At 37.6% G+C, this 12,990-nt stretch overlaps 1 protein-coding gene across 1 annotated transcript in view; it reads left to right on the forward strand.

Annotated features, from left to right (window-relative positions):
• The window catches only part of COBLL1 (cordon-bleu WH2 repeat protein-like 1), a gene marked incomplete at its 5' end in the record, with an annotated part of 16,212 nt that extends 4,115 nt beyond the window's left edge, over positions 1-12,097 (forward strand). Inside the window, 5 exons of the mRNA XM_010287406.1 lie at positions 1,523-1,781; positions 4,649-4,734; positions 6,011-7,635; positions 8,259-8,441; positions 11,502-12,097. Of these exons, the coding sequence (XP_010285708.1) occupies positions 1,523-1,781; positions 4,649-4,734; positions 6,011-7,635; positions 8,259-8,441; positions 11,502-11,588 (2,240 nt within the window). The remainder of the gene's footprint in view (positions 1-1,522; positions 1,782-4,648; positions 4,735-6,010; positions 7,636-8,258; positions 8,442-11,501) is intronic.
• Between the last annotated feature and the right edge of the window lie 893 nt (positions 12,098-12,990).

Raw genomic sequence — 12,990 nt, forward strand, 5'->3', positions numbered from 1 at the left:
TTCCCTGGGGTTCTAAATCACCTCTGCGTTCAGCATTACGACACACGTTGATCACATTGCTCAATGTGTAACTACAAAGCATTATTACAAGAGTGCAATACAAAAAATAAGAGTTAAATAGTAAAGTGTTTGGCTTTTGTACTTGCTCTGTGACTGTGAATGGGTAACTTTGGTATTACCGAACTCTTAACTAACGAACCTGTTGTAAAAATCAATGTTTCTGTTTTGTACTGAGATTTTCTCCAATATACGGTCCTCTGTTATGTTTTTCTAACAGTGTACTTCTCTAGAAGTACTGGAAGCATTGTATGATACCAGTCTGTACAAAAAATGTCAATTTAAGATTCTTTTTGTACTCTGGGATCTGCTGCTTTCCAGCATTGCTTGCTTTAAGCCAGTATTATTTTTTTTTTCATTGTTAGCCTTGTTTATCACTTGGAAATTTACTGGTACAACTTAGAAAAGTCTGAAACCCGACTGCCCAAGTGCAAGGCCTGTACCTAACTGGTATTGGTGCATGCAAAGCTGACAGGTATACCCTGCTCAGGTCAGGCGGAATGCAGCCGGCTCTGTTGTTGCCAGTAGCCTTCCACGGCACCATATTGCACTATATAGGTAGAATTACTATTTTCTTTGTGTTATAGAGCACAAGTTGCAAAGCCAAGAGGCTAATTGTATGGTCTACTTACTAATATTTGAAAAATGTGAATCATCATCTTGTTGTAGGTAGATTCCTGGCAGGGAAGTAATGCTGGAGATAGTTAATCCCTCTGGAAATCAAAATAGGTGGATTTATTAGTTTTATTTCAGGTACCCTGACTTATGTGTGTCCTAATGCAGTAACTAAACTTTTTAGCTGAACAACGCTCTAGCTGAAAACTTCATTATTTTTACGGACTAACATTTTTCTGTGTACTTTGTGTACTTCTGCTGTAACACAGGGCACTGCATAGGACACTTCTAACTGTGGTAATATACTGAGGATAATTATGGCAAATTTTTGATAGTGGTGAGCAAACTTGTTCAAACCATGGGCAAAACTGAGATTTGGTTTGTTGTTTAGTCCTCTAACATGCTTACTCTGATATAAAAGGACCATGTATTTTAAACCTCATTCGAGAGCTAATATAAGTATTAAGAAATCTGGGCAAAATTAACTGTCTGCCTCTCTGAAATTTGGGATTATGATATTGTTGAACATACTTTGATCTATCCTAATCCAGTACTTGGGTTAAACAAAGAAAATGTTACAGATGCAGAAACAGATGGACAGTAGCATGGTGATGAGCATATTCTCATGGGTAAAAAGAGAGAATTGTGAAGAACTAGAAAATATGGTGAAGTTAAAACTTTGAATTTCAGAGTCTTTTTTTTCTTTTCCTGAAGTATGAAGAGAAGTCTCCTCAGATTGCCTTCTTCAAACTACTTAGGCTGACTTCACAGACCCTTTGTATCTACATCCTGCATTGAGATATGTGGGTTGTTTTCGTTTGGTTTTTGTTTTTTCTTTCTGTGAGTGTAGGTGTAAGAAGCTCAGAATACAACCTGGAAGAAATTGATGAAAGGGAAGAGATGAGTGTGCAACAGAGAGAGGACAGTGAAAGTACAAATACCTCTCTTGGGACAGGAGAGGTTACTGCAGCCTTCAGCTCTGCTGAGGTACTACTGGAAACTGAAAAAAATGATCGTGCTTCATCAGCTCCAGTTCCTGGCAGTGTTTCTGTAGACAACTCACAAAGCCTCAAGGAAGAAAAACAAGAAAATATGAGCACAGATGGCAAGTAAGTACGTTTTGTGACAAAGAAAGGAGCACTGGGGAGGGAATGGGGGAGGCAAATAAAACAGAGTGTTGTTTCATTGTGGAGCACAGAATAGAGAACTGAGAGAGGAATGAGCTTAATATGCTTAGCTTTCATTGTAGCACTCTGTGCACGGTAATTCATGAAGCTTTTCAACAAAAATGACAAAGAAGTGTTCTGCAGGGCATTCTGTTTAAGGCTCTCTTTCCTCACTACTCAAACAGCCAGACCCTTAGAAAAGCTGAACCCAGCTCTAAAATACCCAGCATACTTACTAGAGTGGTGTGCTGTGAAAAGGTTTGGACTGATTAGTCAAATGAGGATTCACAAATTCACTCTTACAGTTGGAGAAACACAGGTAGATTGGCCATTTCTGTTCTTCTGGGCACAGTTATCTATTGCTTGCATATTTGTTTTGGTTTAAATTTTTCTTTTGTCTTTTCCTTATATGTTAGCCAGTTGTCTTGACCTGTCTTGATCCATCTGCTCTCAGGAAAACAAGTTAATTCTTCCCTTTTAAAGAATAAACACATTAGTTTTCTTAACCACTCTTTTTTTCCTTCTGGTGATGCTGTACCTTTGGCCTTCAGCATGTTTGCTAAAACTACCTGACTCAGCAGGTTTCCATCATGAGTTAGTGCCTGCATGAAATAAATGTTGGTTGTCCATAGAAGTCCCATTGTGTTAATGTAATTCGCTATTTCTCTGTTCCCTGGGGCAACTAAACTGGCTACTGTTCCCAATTTAAATTGAAAGAACTATTTCAGTTATTGTACTGAAGCCAAAATGTGAGAATGCTGTAGTAGCCAAGAACTTTCACGGTAGCGTGGAGACCTTTGACTTGTATTTCAAGGGTCTGTGTTGTCAGTCCAGGGCCAAGTGGAGTTTTGCAAAAGTCTTTGGTGCTTTGTCCTGACAAATATTGTGCCAGTTGCTTGGGTGTTTCTGCACTATGGGAATCTACGAGGAGGAGGATCAGTCAAATGTTATTTTTAAGTTGTCTTGAACTTAGGACTTATCAGACCTGTGTTATTGGGCCAGTTAGGCCAATTGTCCTGGGGATGTTTCTCTCTGCCCCCCACCAACTTGTAATAGCCTTTCATGGCCTATAATCCTGGTGGGGATCATCTAGCGTGCGCTGTACTCTACCTTTAGAGTTTAGCAGTCCTTTCTTTCCTGAAATATCACAGGGATTCCAAAATGAGGACTAAGGTTTCTCTGACATTATATTTCTGGAAACCTTTTGATAATTCAGATCTTTTATAAAAGATCTAGTTACTTTGAAGAACTGCTTTTTAATCAAACCAGGGATGTGTGTAATATTCCAGCCAAACCCACTGATTTCTGTAATGACACTCTGTGGCTCTGTTTAAATAAAACAGATCAGCCTGTTGTGAATGCTTGTTGTTCAGTCCTCAGCTATGTTCAAGGGGATGGAGATAAGCAAGAGTATGGAGTACAGGACTGAGCTTTAACTTTCTTCCGACAATAATTTTGAGAGTGTATGCTCCTGTTTAGTGGTTTGTTGGACACTTACAGAATATATTGCACTGTACAAGCAACATGAGGATGGATGGTTATTGAGGAATTTACCATTTTAAATTATTCAAAGCAGATGTTTCCACTCAAGGCACCGGTTCCTGATAACTAGTACATTTGATGTGGCAAATTAATTGGAATCTTCATAATGCCAGTATTTGTAGCTGAAGAAAATACGTGTCTTAGACATGTAAGTTTGAAGTTCTAATGCTTTTTTTAAAAAGAAGTTTTAAATATGTTGGCCTTTTTCACTTACTTTTTTAAGCCAGGTACTTAATATTTCCTCCCTAAGAGAGGAGGTTTTTTTCCAGCATTTTTGCAATTCTCTTGTCCACTACTGGAGAAGAGGAGGCTGAGGGGAGACCTTATCATTCTCTACAACTACCTGAAAGGGGGTTGTGGCAACGTGGGTGTTGGTCTCTTCTCCCAAGTAACTAGTGATAGGATGAGAGGAAATGGCCTCAAGTTGCGCCAGGGGAGGTTTAGATTGGATATTAGGAAAAATTTCTTTACTGAGAGAGTGGTCAAGCATTGGAACAGGCTGCCCAGGGAGGTGGTGGAGTCGCCATCTCTGGAAGTGTTCAAAAAACGTGTGGATGTGGTGCTTCGGGACATGGTTTACGAGGCATGGTGGTGTTAGGTTAATGTTTGGACTTGATGATCTCGAAGGTCCCTTCCAACCTTAATGATTCTGTGATTCTGTGATCCGAGGACAGAAATTTTAGGCATTTGCAAATTGCTTGGTATGCAAGTAACATGTTTGATGCCTATTTGTTGTTCTCAAGGTATTTCTTGAAAGGGACGGAATTTTTCTTTCCTATTGAAAAGTCTGCACAGTTCATAGTTTATATTCAGTCTCATGCAGCTTCCTGGTATATCGTGTTGGAGACAAAATCAAGGACACGTTTTAAATGTTGGGGATGTCAGAAGTCTTCACACTAAGAACACTGTTACATGAATGATAAACCATCATCTTTGTGGCTTCACTGGAACTGAGTTGTTACTGGAAAGGGGCTTGTTCGAACTGCACGAGTAAACAAAAGGAGGGGAAAAAGGGAATGGAAAACTGGTCATCTGCTTGCACACAAGAGAGTGAAGCTGCATGCCATTTTGGTAAAATATCATAGCAGCATTTCCTCTTGTTTTAAAGAAAAAAAAAAATCTATTCTGTTGAGTACTCCAATGTTTGGCAGAGTGATTCTATTTTGTCCATCTGTGTTTGGAGAATATTGCCAGTTCTCTTGCATCGTTTCTTGTGTTTACTGAAATGAATGATACTAGCATATTTAATGTACTGTTGTGCTTTACAGAGGACTACAGACTAAGATAAGCAGTGAGCAAGCTGCATTTGAAAAAGACAGGAAGCCTAGAATTTTGGATCAAAATAAAACTGATGGTGAGTAGTTCCCACTCATTTCTAATACCTTAAAACAAGGTTGAAGAAAACTTTTCTATTCCTTTGGAAAAAAATGACAATACAGTCAACTCTGGAATTGCTATCATCAGATTATTTCCTTCATGCTTTCTCTAGTTCTGGTGTATCCTCTTTGAGATGAGGTGACAAGGATTGACTGCAGTTTTGGGTTTTTATTTTTAACATGTTTTATTACTTCCTATAGCAGTAGTCAAAGCTGCTTCGTCGGGCAGTATGGGTGGAGCAGTGCTGAGGAGAGGGAAGGCTGGTAACAGAGGCTATCTTGCCACGTGGTGTGACATGGGCACCGCACTGCAGTGGGGAAGGAGAGGCCATCAGCTGTTCTTCACTTACAAAATTAGTATGAGTTTTCTGCATGAAAATGCAAATACTTTTAAACACAAATAGAGCAAAGTGACAGGCTGATCGGAAAAGAAACGATGACATCCTGTGCATCTAATGGTTCATAATTTTTTCCGTGGATTTAGTGACATGACTGATTTATTTTACCCTTTTGTGACACTGATTTTCAGATTTATATATTAGGCCTTCCATAGTCTTTTATATTCAGTATACTTCTGTTTTTAAATCATAGCATACTGCATGAGTCCTGTTTATATGTGACATAAATTTTAACTGCCATTTTATAACATATTTGAAATGAGGAGAAACTTTATTTTTTTTCAAAATACGACTCCAAACAATTATTCCTAAAGAATTTAATTTTTATCAGACCTGCTAAACAGTTGGAAAAATAGAGTTGGAAAATTGCTGTTGTCAATATGTTTTCCAATTGTTCCCTTGTACAAATACATAAGGTGTCATAACATACAGTAACATTTGTAATGTTAAACTAAAGAAGAGAAGCCACAAAAATGTGGAACTAAATAAAAACTGCATCTAACTTAATATTGAATAGTCCTTGAAATCTTAAGTCACTGATGCCTGTATAATCAACTGAAATTCATTAGCACTTTTTTGATGATTCTAGAATAGATTTTTCTATTAAGTTGATGTATGGCACCAGTAGCCTGTTAATTAAGGAAGAATACCTGAGTTAGAATACTATTATTTGGCAATATTAGTCAAACGTAAGTATATCTTTAGCCTTTAAAAGTAAGTGTTAAGAAAATTTTAATATCAGTGAGGAGCCAGTCCTTCTAATCCATACATTGGATGCGGGTCTTTGTGATGTAATGGGGAAAGTTTAATCTTTTGGGGGTTTGTATTAATTTTGGAATCTTTCTTTGACTTAAAGATCACAGTGATACAAAACTCCTTCCAACAGCAGAAGAAGAGAAAGAACTTCTGACAGCCGAAAATAAAACAGTAGATTTTAGAGAAAATAACAAGCTTGAAGTTGACAGACTATCAAACTGCCAGGCACGTAAAAATGACATCTCAGTAAGTCATAGGAATTATCCTTACCTGATTCCAGAAAAGCAAGATCAGAAAACAGATCAAACCAGCTTGGACACAGTAAAAACTCAGGATGTTGCAATCCAGACAGGTCCATCGGATAGCAATTTGGGAAGGACTACACAGAAACAAATCATTGTTCCTCAAGGTTGTGAATCATCCCCATTCAGAGGACTGGTCCCTCAACACAACACAGATACAAACAACCCCCTTCTTCAAGTGATGCATGGAATACGAGAGGATGAAAGTACTTCAACAGAACAAAATCTTGAGAGACAAGAAGTTACCCATGAAAAAATAATTCCCATAAAAGATCAGAGTCACATTTGTATAAATGGCAGTAATTTTGCTTCACCAGAAACAACTGCAAAAACTCCAGATGGCTCTCCTGTAAAGGGTTACCCTCATTATAGACAGGACACCAAACCTAAACCCAAGCCCGCTAATGAAATTACAAGAGATTACATACCAAAAATTGGAATGACTACTTATAAAATAGTGCCTCCAAAATCCTTAGAAATAATGAAGAGCTGGGAATCAGAAATTCCATCAGATTATAAGGATCAAGAGGTATCTACTTTGGAAAACTGTCTGAAGCAGGAAGACCCCAGGGGATTCATAGTGCAAGCTGAAATTCCTCATCTTCCAAAAAGTGTGGGTCATTTACAGATTGGTTCACAAACTGAACCTGCAGCAGCAAATGATCTGCTGCACAGAGTGAACAGCATTTCTGAACGTGTTGTGACGTCTGGAGCTGAGATTACTACTGAGAGCAATCGGACAGAAATAGAGTCTTCCAAACAGCATGTCCCACTGATGCTAAGCTTAGATAATACAAATGCTTCCTCTGAGACTCAGGACAAGTCAAATACATTAAGTCCTACAACGAAGCCCAGTTCTTTTTATCTGCAGATGCAACGAAGAGCTTCGGGTCATTATGTGACATCCGCAATTGCCAGAAGTAGCATTTGTGCTCCTAATTCCATTCAAAATGAAGCTAAAAATACAGAGGTGGGAAAAAAAATCTCATCACCTGATCCATCGTCTTTGTCTTTACATAAAACAAGTACTTCATCTCCTCCAGCAAATGAAGAAAAAGTTGATGATGAAAAAAAAATTGAATCCTCCCCTTCTCCTGTTAAAAGCAATAAACCTTCAAGTTTCCCCTCCTGTCCACCAGCACCGTTGAACCTAAGAACTCTAAGAACTTTTGCAGTTCCAAAGCCATACTCCAGTTCGAGACCATCCCCTTTTGCTCTTGCTGTCTCATCTGCAGTCAAAAGGTCACAGTCGTTTAATAAGACGCGTACAATCAGTAGCCAGGCACCGAGAGAGGAATTTCCTGTTGAACTCTCCACTGCCACTTCGGCAGCTGAATTCGCCTCAGCTACCTCCGTGCCTCAAGTGAAAAACTCTTCCTTACAGACCGTAACAGGGGTGTCACAAAATAGTCTAACAGATAAGGTAATCTTTATTTCTAATATTGGTTGACTGTCGATCCACTGCCATCTAGTGTGACTAGACTAGAGGCTAGTTTGTGAACTGCTCCCTGATCAGAAAGCGCTGTATTCATACAGCATAAACACCTTGTGGTGTCTAGCAGTAGCACAGCATCATAATGAAATACAGGAATACAGCGAAAGTTAAAGGTGAACACCTCATTCACATTATTGGAAATACTTATTTATTGCCGTAACTAGCATCCCCTACTTTGAAGAATAGTAAATGGAATCATTTATACTATGTATACCTATTTTTATGTTCGTAGTGCTTATGACTTGTTCTTTATGGTTCTGTGTGTTAATTTCTTAAACGTAATTCTGCGTATTGTGATCAGTTTGGCTTCAAGTGATCATGGCACAAACACTTGAATGGGGCTATACAATTTTGCTGGCATAATTATGTGAGGAAGAAACTATGTGCTGTAGTGGAAGTGTGGCTGATCTCTGAAATCTTGAATGATGCAAACGCTGGAATGGTGGCAGTTTGAGACGCAACCTTGTACCAGGTTGCATAGTTTTCCATTTATGGCTAATTCAGATTAAAGGTTTTTGTTTTGTTTTTCCTCCCGCTTCCTCCCTTTACAGAAAGGCAGTGATGTGAATAGTGAGCAGAAGAGTCAAGCGCAGTCAGGTGCTTCCACTGCCCACCCACCCCCTGTCACTAAGAGACAAACGGCGATGACGTTCCAGCGCTCTGACCCAGAACAGATCCACCAGAGCCTGCTGGCTGCAATCCGCTCTGGAGAAGCTGCTGCCAAATTGAAAAGGGTGAGTTTTCATCATTGTATCCATAACAATGAACTCATGGTGCTTCCTTCAAAATTACCATATTGGTGCCTGACACCAGAAGCGGTGAGCGTTGGCCCAAAGTGCTGCCAGGACGTCTCTTAACAATGGGAAGGGAGGTGGGGAAGAGAGTTCAGTTTTGCAGAATAAACTGATGAATGCACACACAAAGCTTCAGATGTCCATATTTTCAAACAGTGCAAATCCAATCAGAAATCCTCCTGAAATGAATTAAAAATCTCTAAGGTATCAATTAAGTATCTCTTTGATAAAATCAGGAACATATTTAATTACTTGTTTGTGTGGTTTGAAGTGGTATGGTTTTAGACACATGCTAAGCAGCTTCACCCTTCACCCTGAAGTAGCTGCAATCTTTTGCAGCAGATAACACATAGAAGCTCTGAAGATTTTATTTTTCTATTTATTAAACTCTATCAGGTCCTTAATTCTTCTTAAATGTACTTGAAGCCTCCTGCCCTCCTGCTGCTGTTTGGTATCATTAGTAAGATATTTCTCAATGTTTTGTCAACAGTCCTGGTAGGACCATCTTCCCCCACCCTCTCGGGTTAAAACTGTGGCTTGATTTTTCTTTTCTCTCTCCTAAAACTCACCTATACGTCTCTCATTGGGGAAAACATTGCACACTTCAAAAATCTGTACTGTTTTAAATTTATCACTAGACAATGTAATGGCAGCCTCACACAAAGCTTTCTTGATCCAGCATTAGTATTTTGCATTCTGTATAGAGGAGTAATTTCTCATTGCAGAAGGTTAAAGAGATTCAGTAGGTTTTGTTTCTCTTCCCTTTCCCACTTGAAACTTGAAAGAATGAAATAATGTGTGGTGGGTGGATGTGAGGGGGTGTTTTGAAGGTTTTTTTATGGAAGTCTTTGATTCCCTAGGGTCAAAATCTCAGTGGATGGTCAGATATTAGGACAATCCATTTCATATGTAGGGTTTTGTTTCAGTGTAGCACTGTGACAGCCTCTCTGAGACTTGTGGACCTCCCGTCATGTCTACACTGAATAGGAAGATTCAGTTTCCCGGACAGGTTACAAGCATGCTCAAGTAGTTTTTGACCTTCAGTCAGTAAAAGTGGTACATAATGCACTGTAGTATTACTTTCAACTACATGTCACTAACCACAGCTACTTTAAAAACAGGATAAGATTATGCAAATGCTGTATTTAGAGTCACTTGGAGGTCAAATCTATCTGTTCTACCAGAAATATTGTTTGGATTTTGCTTGCATAGATTTTTTATTAAGGTGGTTTTTTTTTCCTCCAATGCATAATTACATTCTGAATAATATTGAACTTTATTTATTTTGCGTAGTGTGTGAACTTTGTTTTATGATTCTGTGAGAAATATGCATAGGCGTGGCTGCTGGCACAGTAGCTTATAACTGTTTTAAAAAATAAAGTTCATAATGTGCATTTCAAAATTGAAGAAGTCTATTTCTACTAGAAAAAATACAAAGAAAAACTTCATTACATAGTTATTCATTCTTTTCTAATAGAAATGTTCATAGGGTAGATTTGACCCATATAGTCTTTATCGGTCTAGGTACAAAAATGGCATGGGGAAGAAGAGGAAGATGATGATTGAAGTCCTTTTTCCCCTCCCTCTCTCTACTGTGGGCAGGAGATGCTCTTGTTTCAGTATAGTTGAGGCTGGGTGTGAGGAGAGTGCTGTACTTTTTCAGGAGAAATTGTAATAATGAAGATGCTGTAAGCATAAAGAAAAGGTGCAGCACAGAAACCTGAAACAGGCTTAAAAAGAAACCTGAAGCATACAAAAAATGCAATGAAGAACCCACTGAAATTTTGCCAAACATAAAATTGTACATGCTGTTCTCTTCACTCTCACTTACCCAGAGCACATATGCTGTGGTACAGGTATGTCTGACAGCAGAAAGAGAGGTTTTTTGGCCTATGGCAAATTTAATAAAAACATGGTCTCATTTTATGTTTCACGTGGGGAGCTGGCAGTAGTCAGACAAATGGAAAAATGGAGCGTTTTGTATCAATAACTTATTAGCACCCAAAAGTGATTTCCAGTACTGAAAGGACTTTTTAAATGCCTTCACCTCCTAGCTGCCATTATGGTGCTGTGCTCAGTAAAAGGAGTAATTTTTGATCCATTTGAATTGTGAAAGACATCTGATCCATTTGAATTGTGAAAGACATCTGTCAGGTGCTTGCTTCTCTTTTTACCTCTTACCGTACTCTCCCTTCTGTCAGCTCTGTGAGGGAATCATTAAAAAAAATAAAATGCTGGCACCACTACCCGAATTCTTTCTTTCTTTCCCCTGTTCGACTTAGTATGTTGTGAGCATGCAATGCCGAGATCTGTGGGCTTTTGTGTTGCTGGCCTTTTCTGTTCAATAGGGCCCTCAGTAATTACTAACCTAAAATGGGTCAAGTGAGGTTTCTTTTTAACCATTTTTCTCTTCAGAATGTTTTCATTGTGTTTAGTAAACTGCGTGCTGTGGTATGTGGTTCGCATGGCTGTGGAGCATCCACAGCTCCTGTTAACTCCAAAAGGAGTTGTTGGTTTATGCAGCTCCCCTGAGAATCAGGTCTTTGCTATCTAGCCTAGAAGTTATAGTTTGCTCCTGATAAAAGAAACATTACCATGGTATAAAGGATTGTTAGAGATTTTGTTAGAAATCAGCTCTATTCAATATTTAATAAGAAGTCTTTGGTTTAGTCATGTTTTTTCAAATATTTCTTTGCAAGCAGGTCTGGAGAAGGACTAAAAATTGTGCCTGTTTTGAATAGTTGTATACAGAATTTTTAGATAGAATAAAATATATTTTTAAGTAATTTCTTATATTTCCACTTCTGTAGCATATGTGTTTTGTCCAGAAGTCATACAGGAGGTCTTTTACTGCAATGAGAAAAATGCTAACTGAAGTAACAGTATTTCTGTTTCCTTGAGGTAATACTGTGTAACATACTACAGAGAGAAGAATCTGAAAAGTTAGCTTAATATTTCTTTTTTCTTTTTTTCTCTCTCTCTTCCCCCCCCCGCCTCCAGGTTGGTCCTCCATCAAACACTGTATCGGTCAATGGAAGAGCCAGGCTTACTCATTTGTATTCCACAGAAGCAAAAGCTAATCACTAGATATTATACCAAATATTTTGCACTTTACTACTGCTTCATAGGCCAATTTAATACTAACTACAAATTTTTGAAAGTGTAAATGCAAGTATATGTTAATATATTTTTGTCAATTGTTATAGGAATTTCAAGCTGGGTCCTTTGATGCCTTGGAAAGATTATTAGAATATGTAAATTATGGTAATATTTTGCCTTTTTCTCTTTATAAATCTGACTATGCTGCTAAAAAGATTTAAGAGAAGGTGCAGATGAGCTTTGCTTATGTTAGAATGAAATTCAAAGATTCTTGATTTTAGCCTTCAAGACTGAACAATATGTAGCACTACGCTGAAATTATAGATTTAAAGCAATCTAAGAATTTTAGATCATTAATTTTCAATTGTGTATTACTTTAACAAATTGTATAAATTTAAATCTACCACATGCTGCCTCCATATTACTTTGTTAAATTAAATTTGTAATTAGTAGAAAATCTTAATTATATGCAATACTTTGTTTCTCTTTAAAAAATGGATGGTTTTGTTCCTTCAGCTGAGAGTAGTTGGGATAAGTATTTTGATTTTTTTAATCTCCTTTAATTTTTTTCCTGCTAGCACACACAAAAAAAATCAGGACATAAATTATTGGAAATTTTTGTACTACTTAAAAACTTTTCTTAGTAGTAGCACTACATGACGTTTCTCATCTACTCTTTGACCACCTGTATATAGTATTTACCTAGCACTCAGATAAGCAATACTTTTGTGAACTCAATAGATTTTAAAGGAGTCAGCAGCATATAGTCCTTAGTGGTAAAATGCAAATTCCAGTTTTGATACTTAATGAAATAGAAGAAAATTTTTTTTCACTGGAAGTGTGACTAAAGAATGAATTGCTTTGGACTTATTAATGTAAAATATTTTAATCTTAAAACAGCACAATAACACACTTACAAAGCATTCTTGTGTCTGAGAGCATCTATTTATAGATTAAGTGTTAAATACCAAAATGGGAATATATATTAAAAGAAAATGCTTCATTTCATATTTTATCTATTTTCCATTTCTTGTCAAGGTTGTAAGTTTTGGGGAGAGGGGTGGAAATATGGTCACACTCATGATGAAATAGCTAGATTATGGATGCATGCAACAAGTGCTGGGGTATTTCCCATATTAAAATATTTTCTTGCTGGACTTGATTTAAATAAAAGTAATTGTATTTAGTTTGTATTCTTTAACAATATATTTATTTTGTACTTTAGAGACATTCTGTAACTCAGATTCAGAAACTGATCTATGTGTGCATTTCAAAGGGTTATTAATGGTTTGCTGCCAGGTTTTTGTGCAATAATCTCAAAGAGGTCTCATTACTTTTCTAGTACAGAGTCAATTATTGATTACAAACAACAGTGTTAATGCTGAAACCC

This window comes from Phaethon lepturus, unplaced genomic scaffold, assembly GCF_000687285.1.
Source record: "Phaethon lepturus isolate BGI_N335 unplaced genomic scaffold, ASM68728v1 scaffold29505, whole genome shotgun sequence".
Classification (NCBI taxonomy): domain Eukaryota; kingdom Metazoa; phylum Chordata; class Aves; order Phaethontiformes; family Phaethontidae; genus Phaethon; species Phaethon lepturus.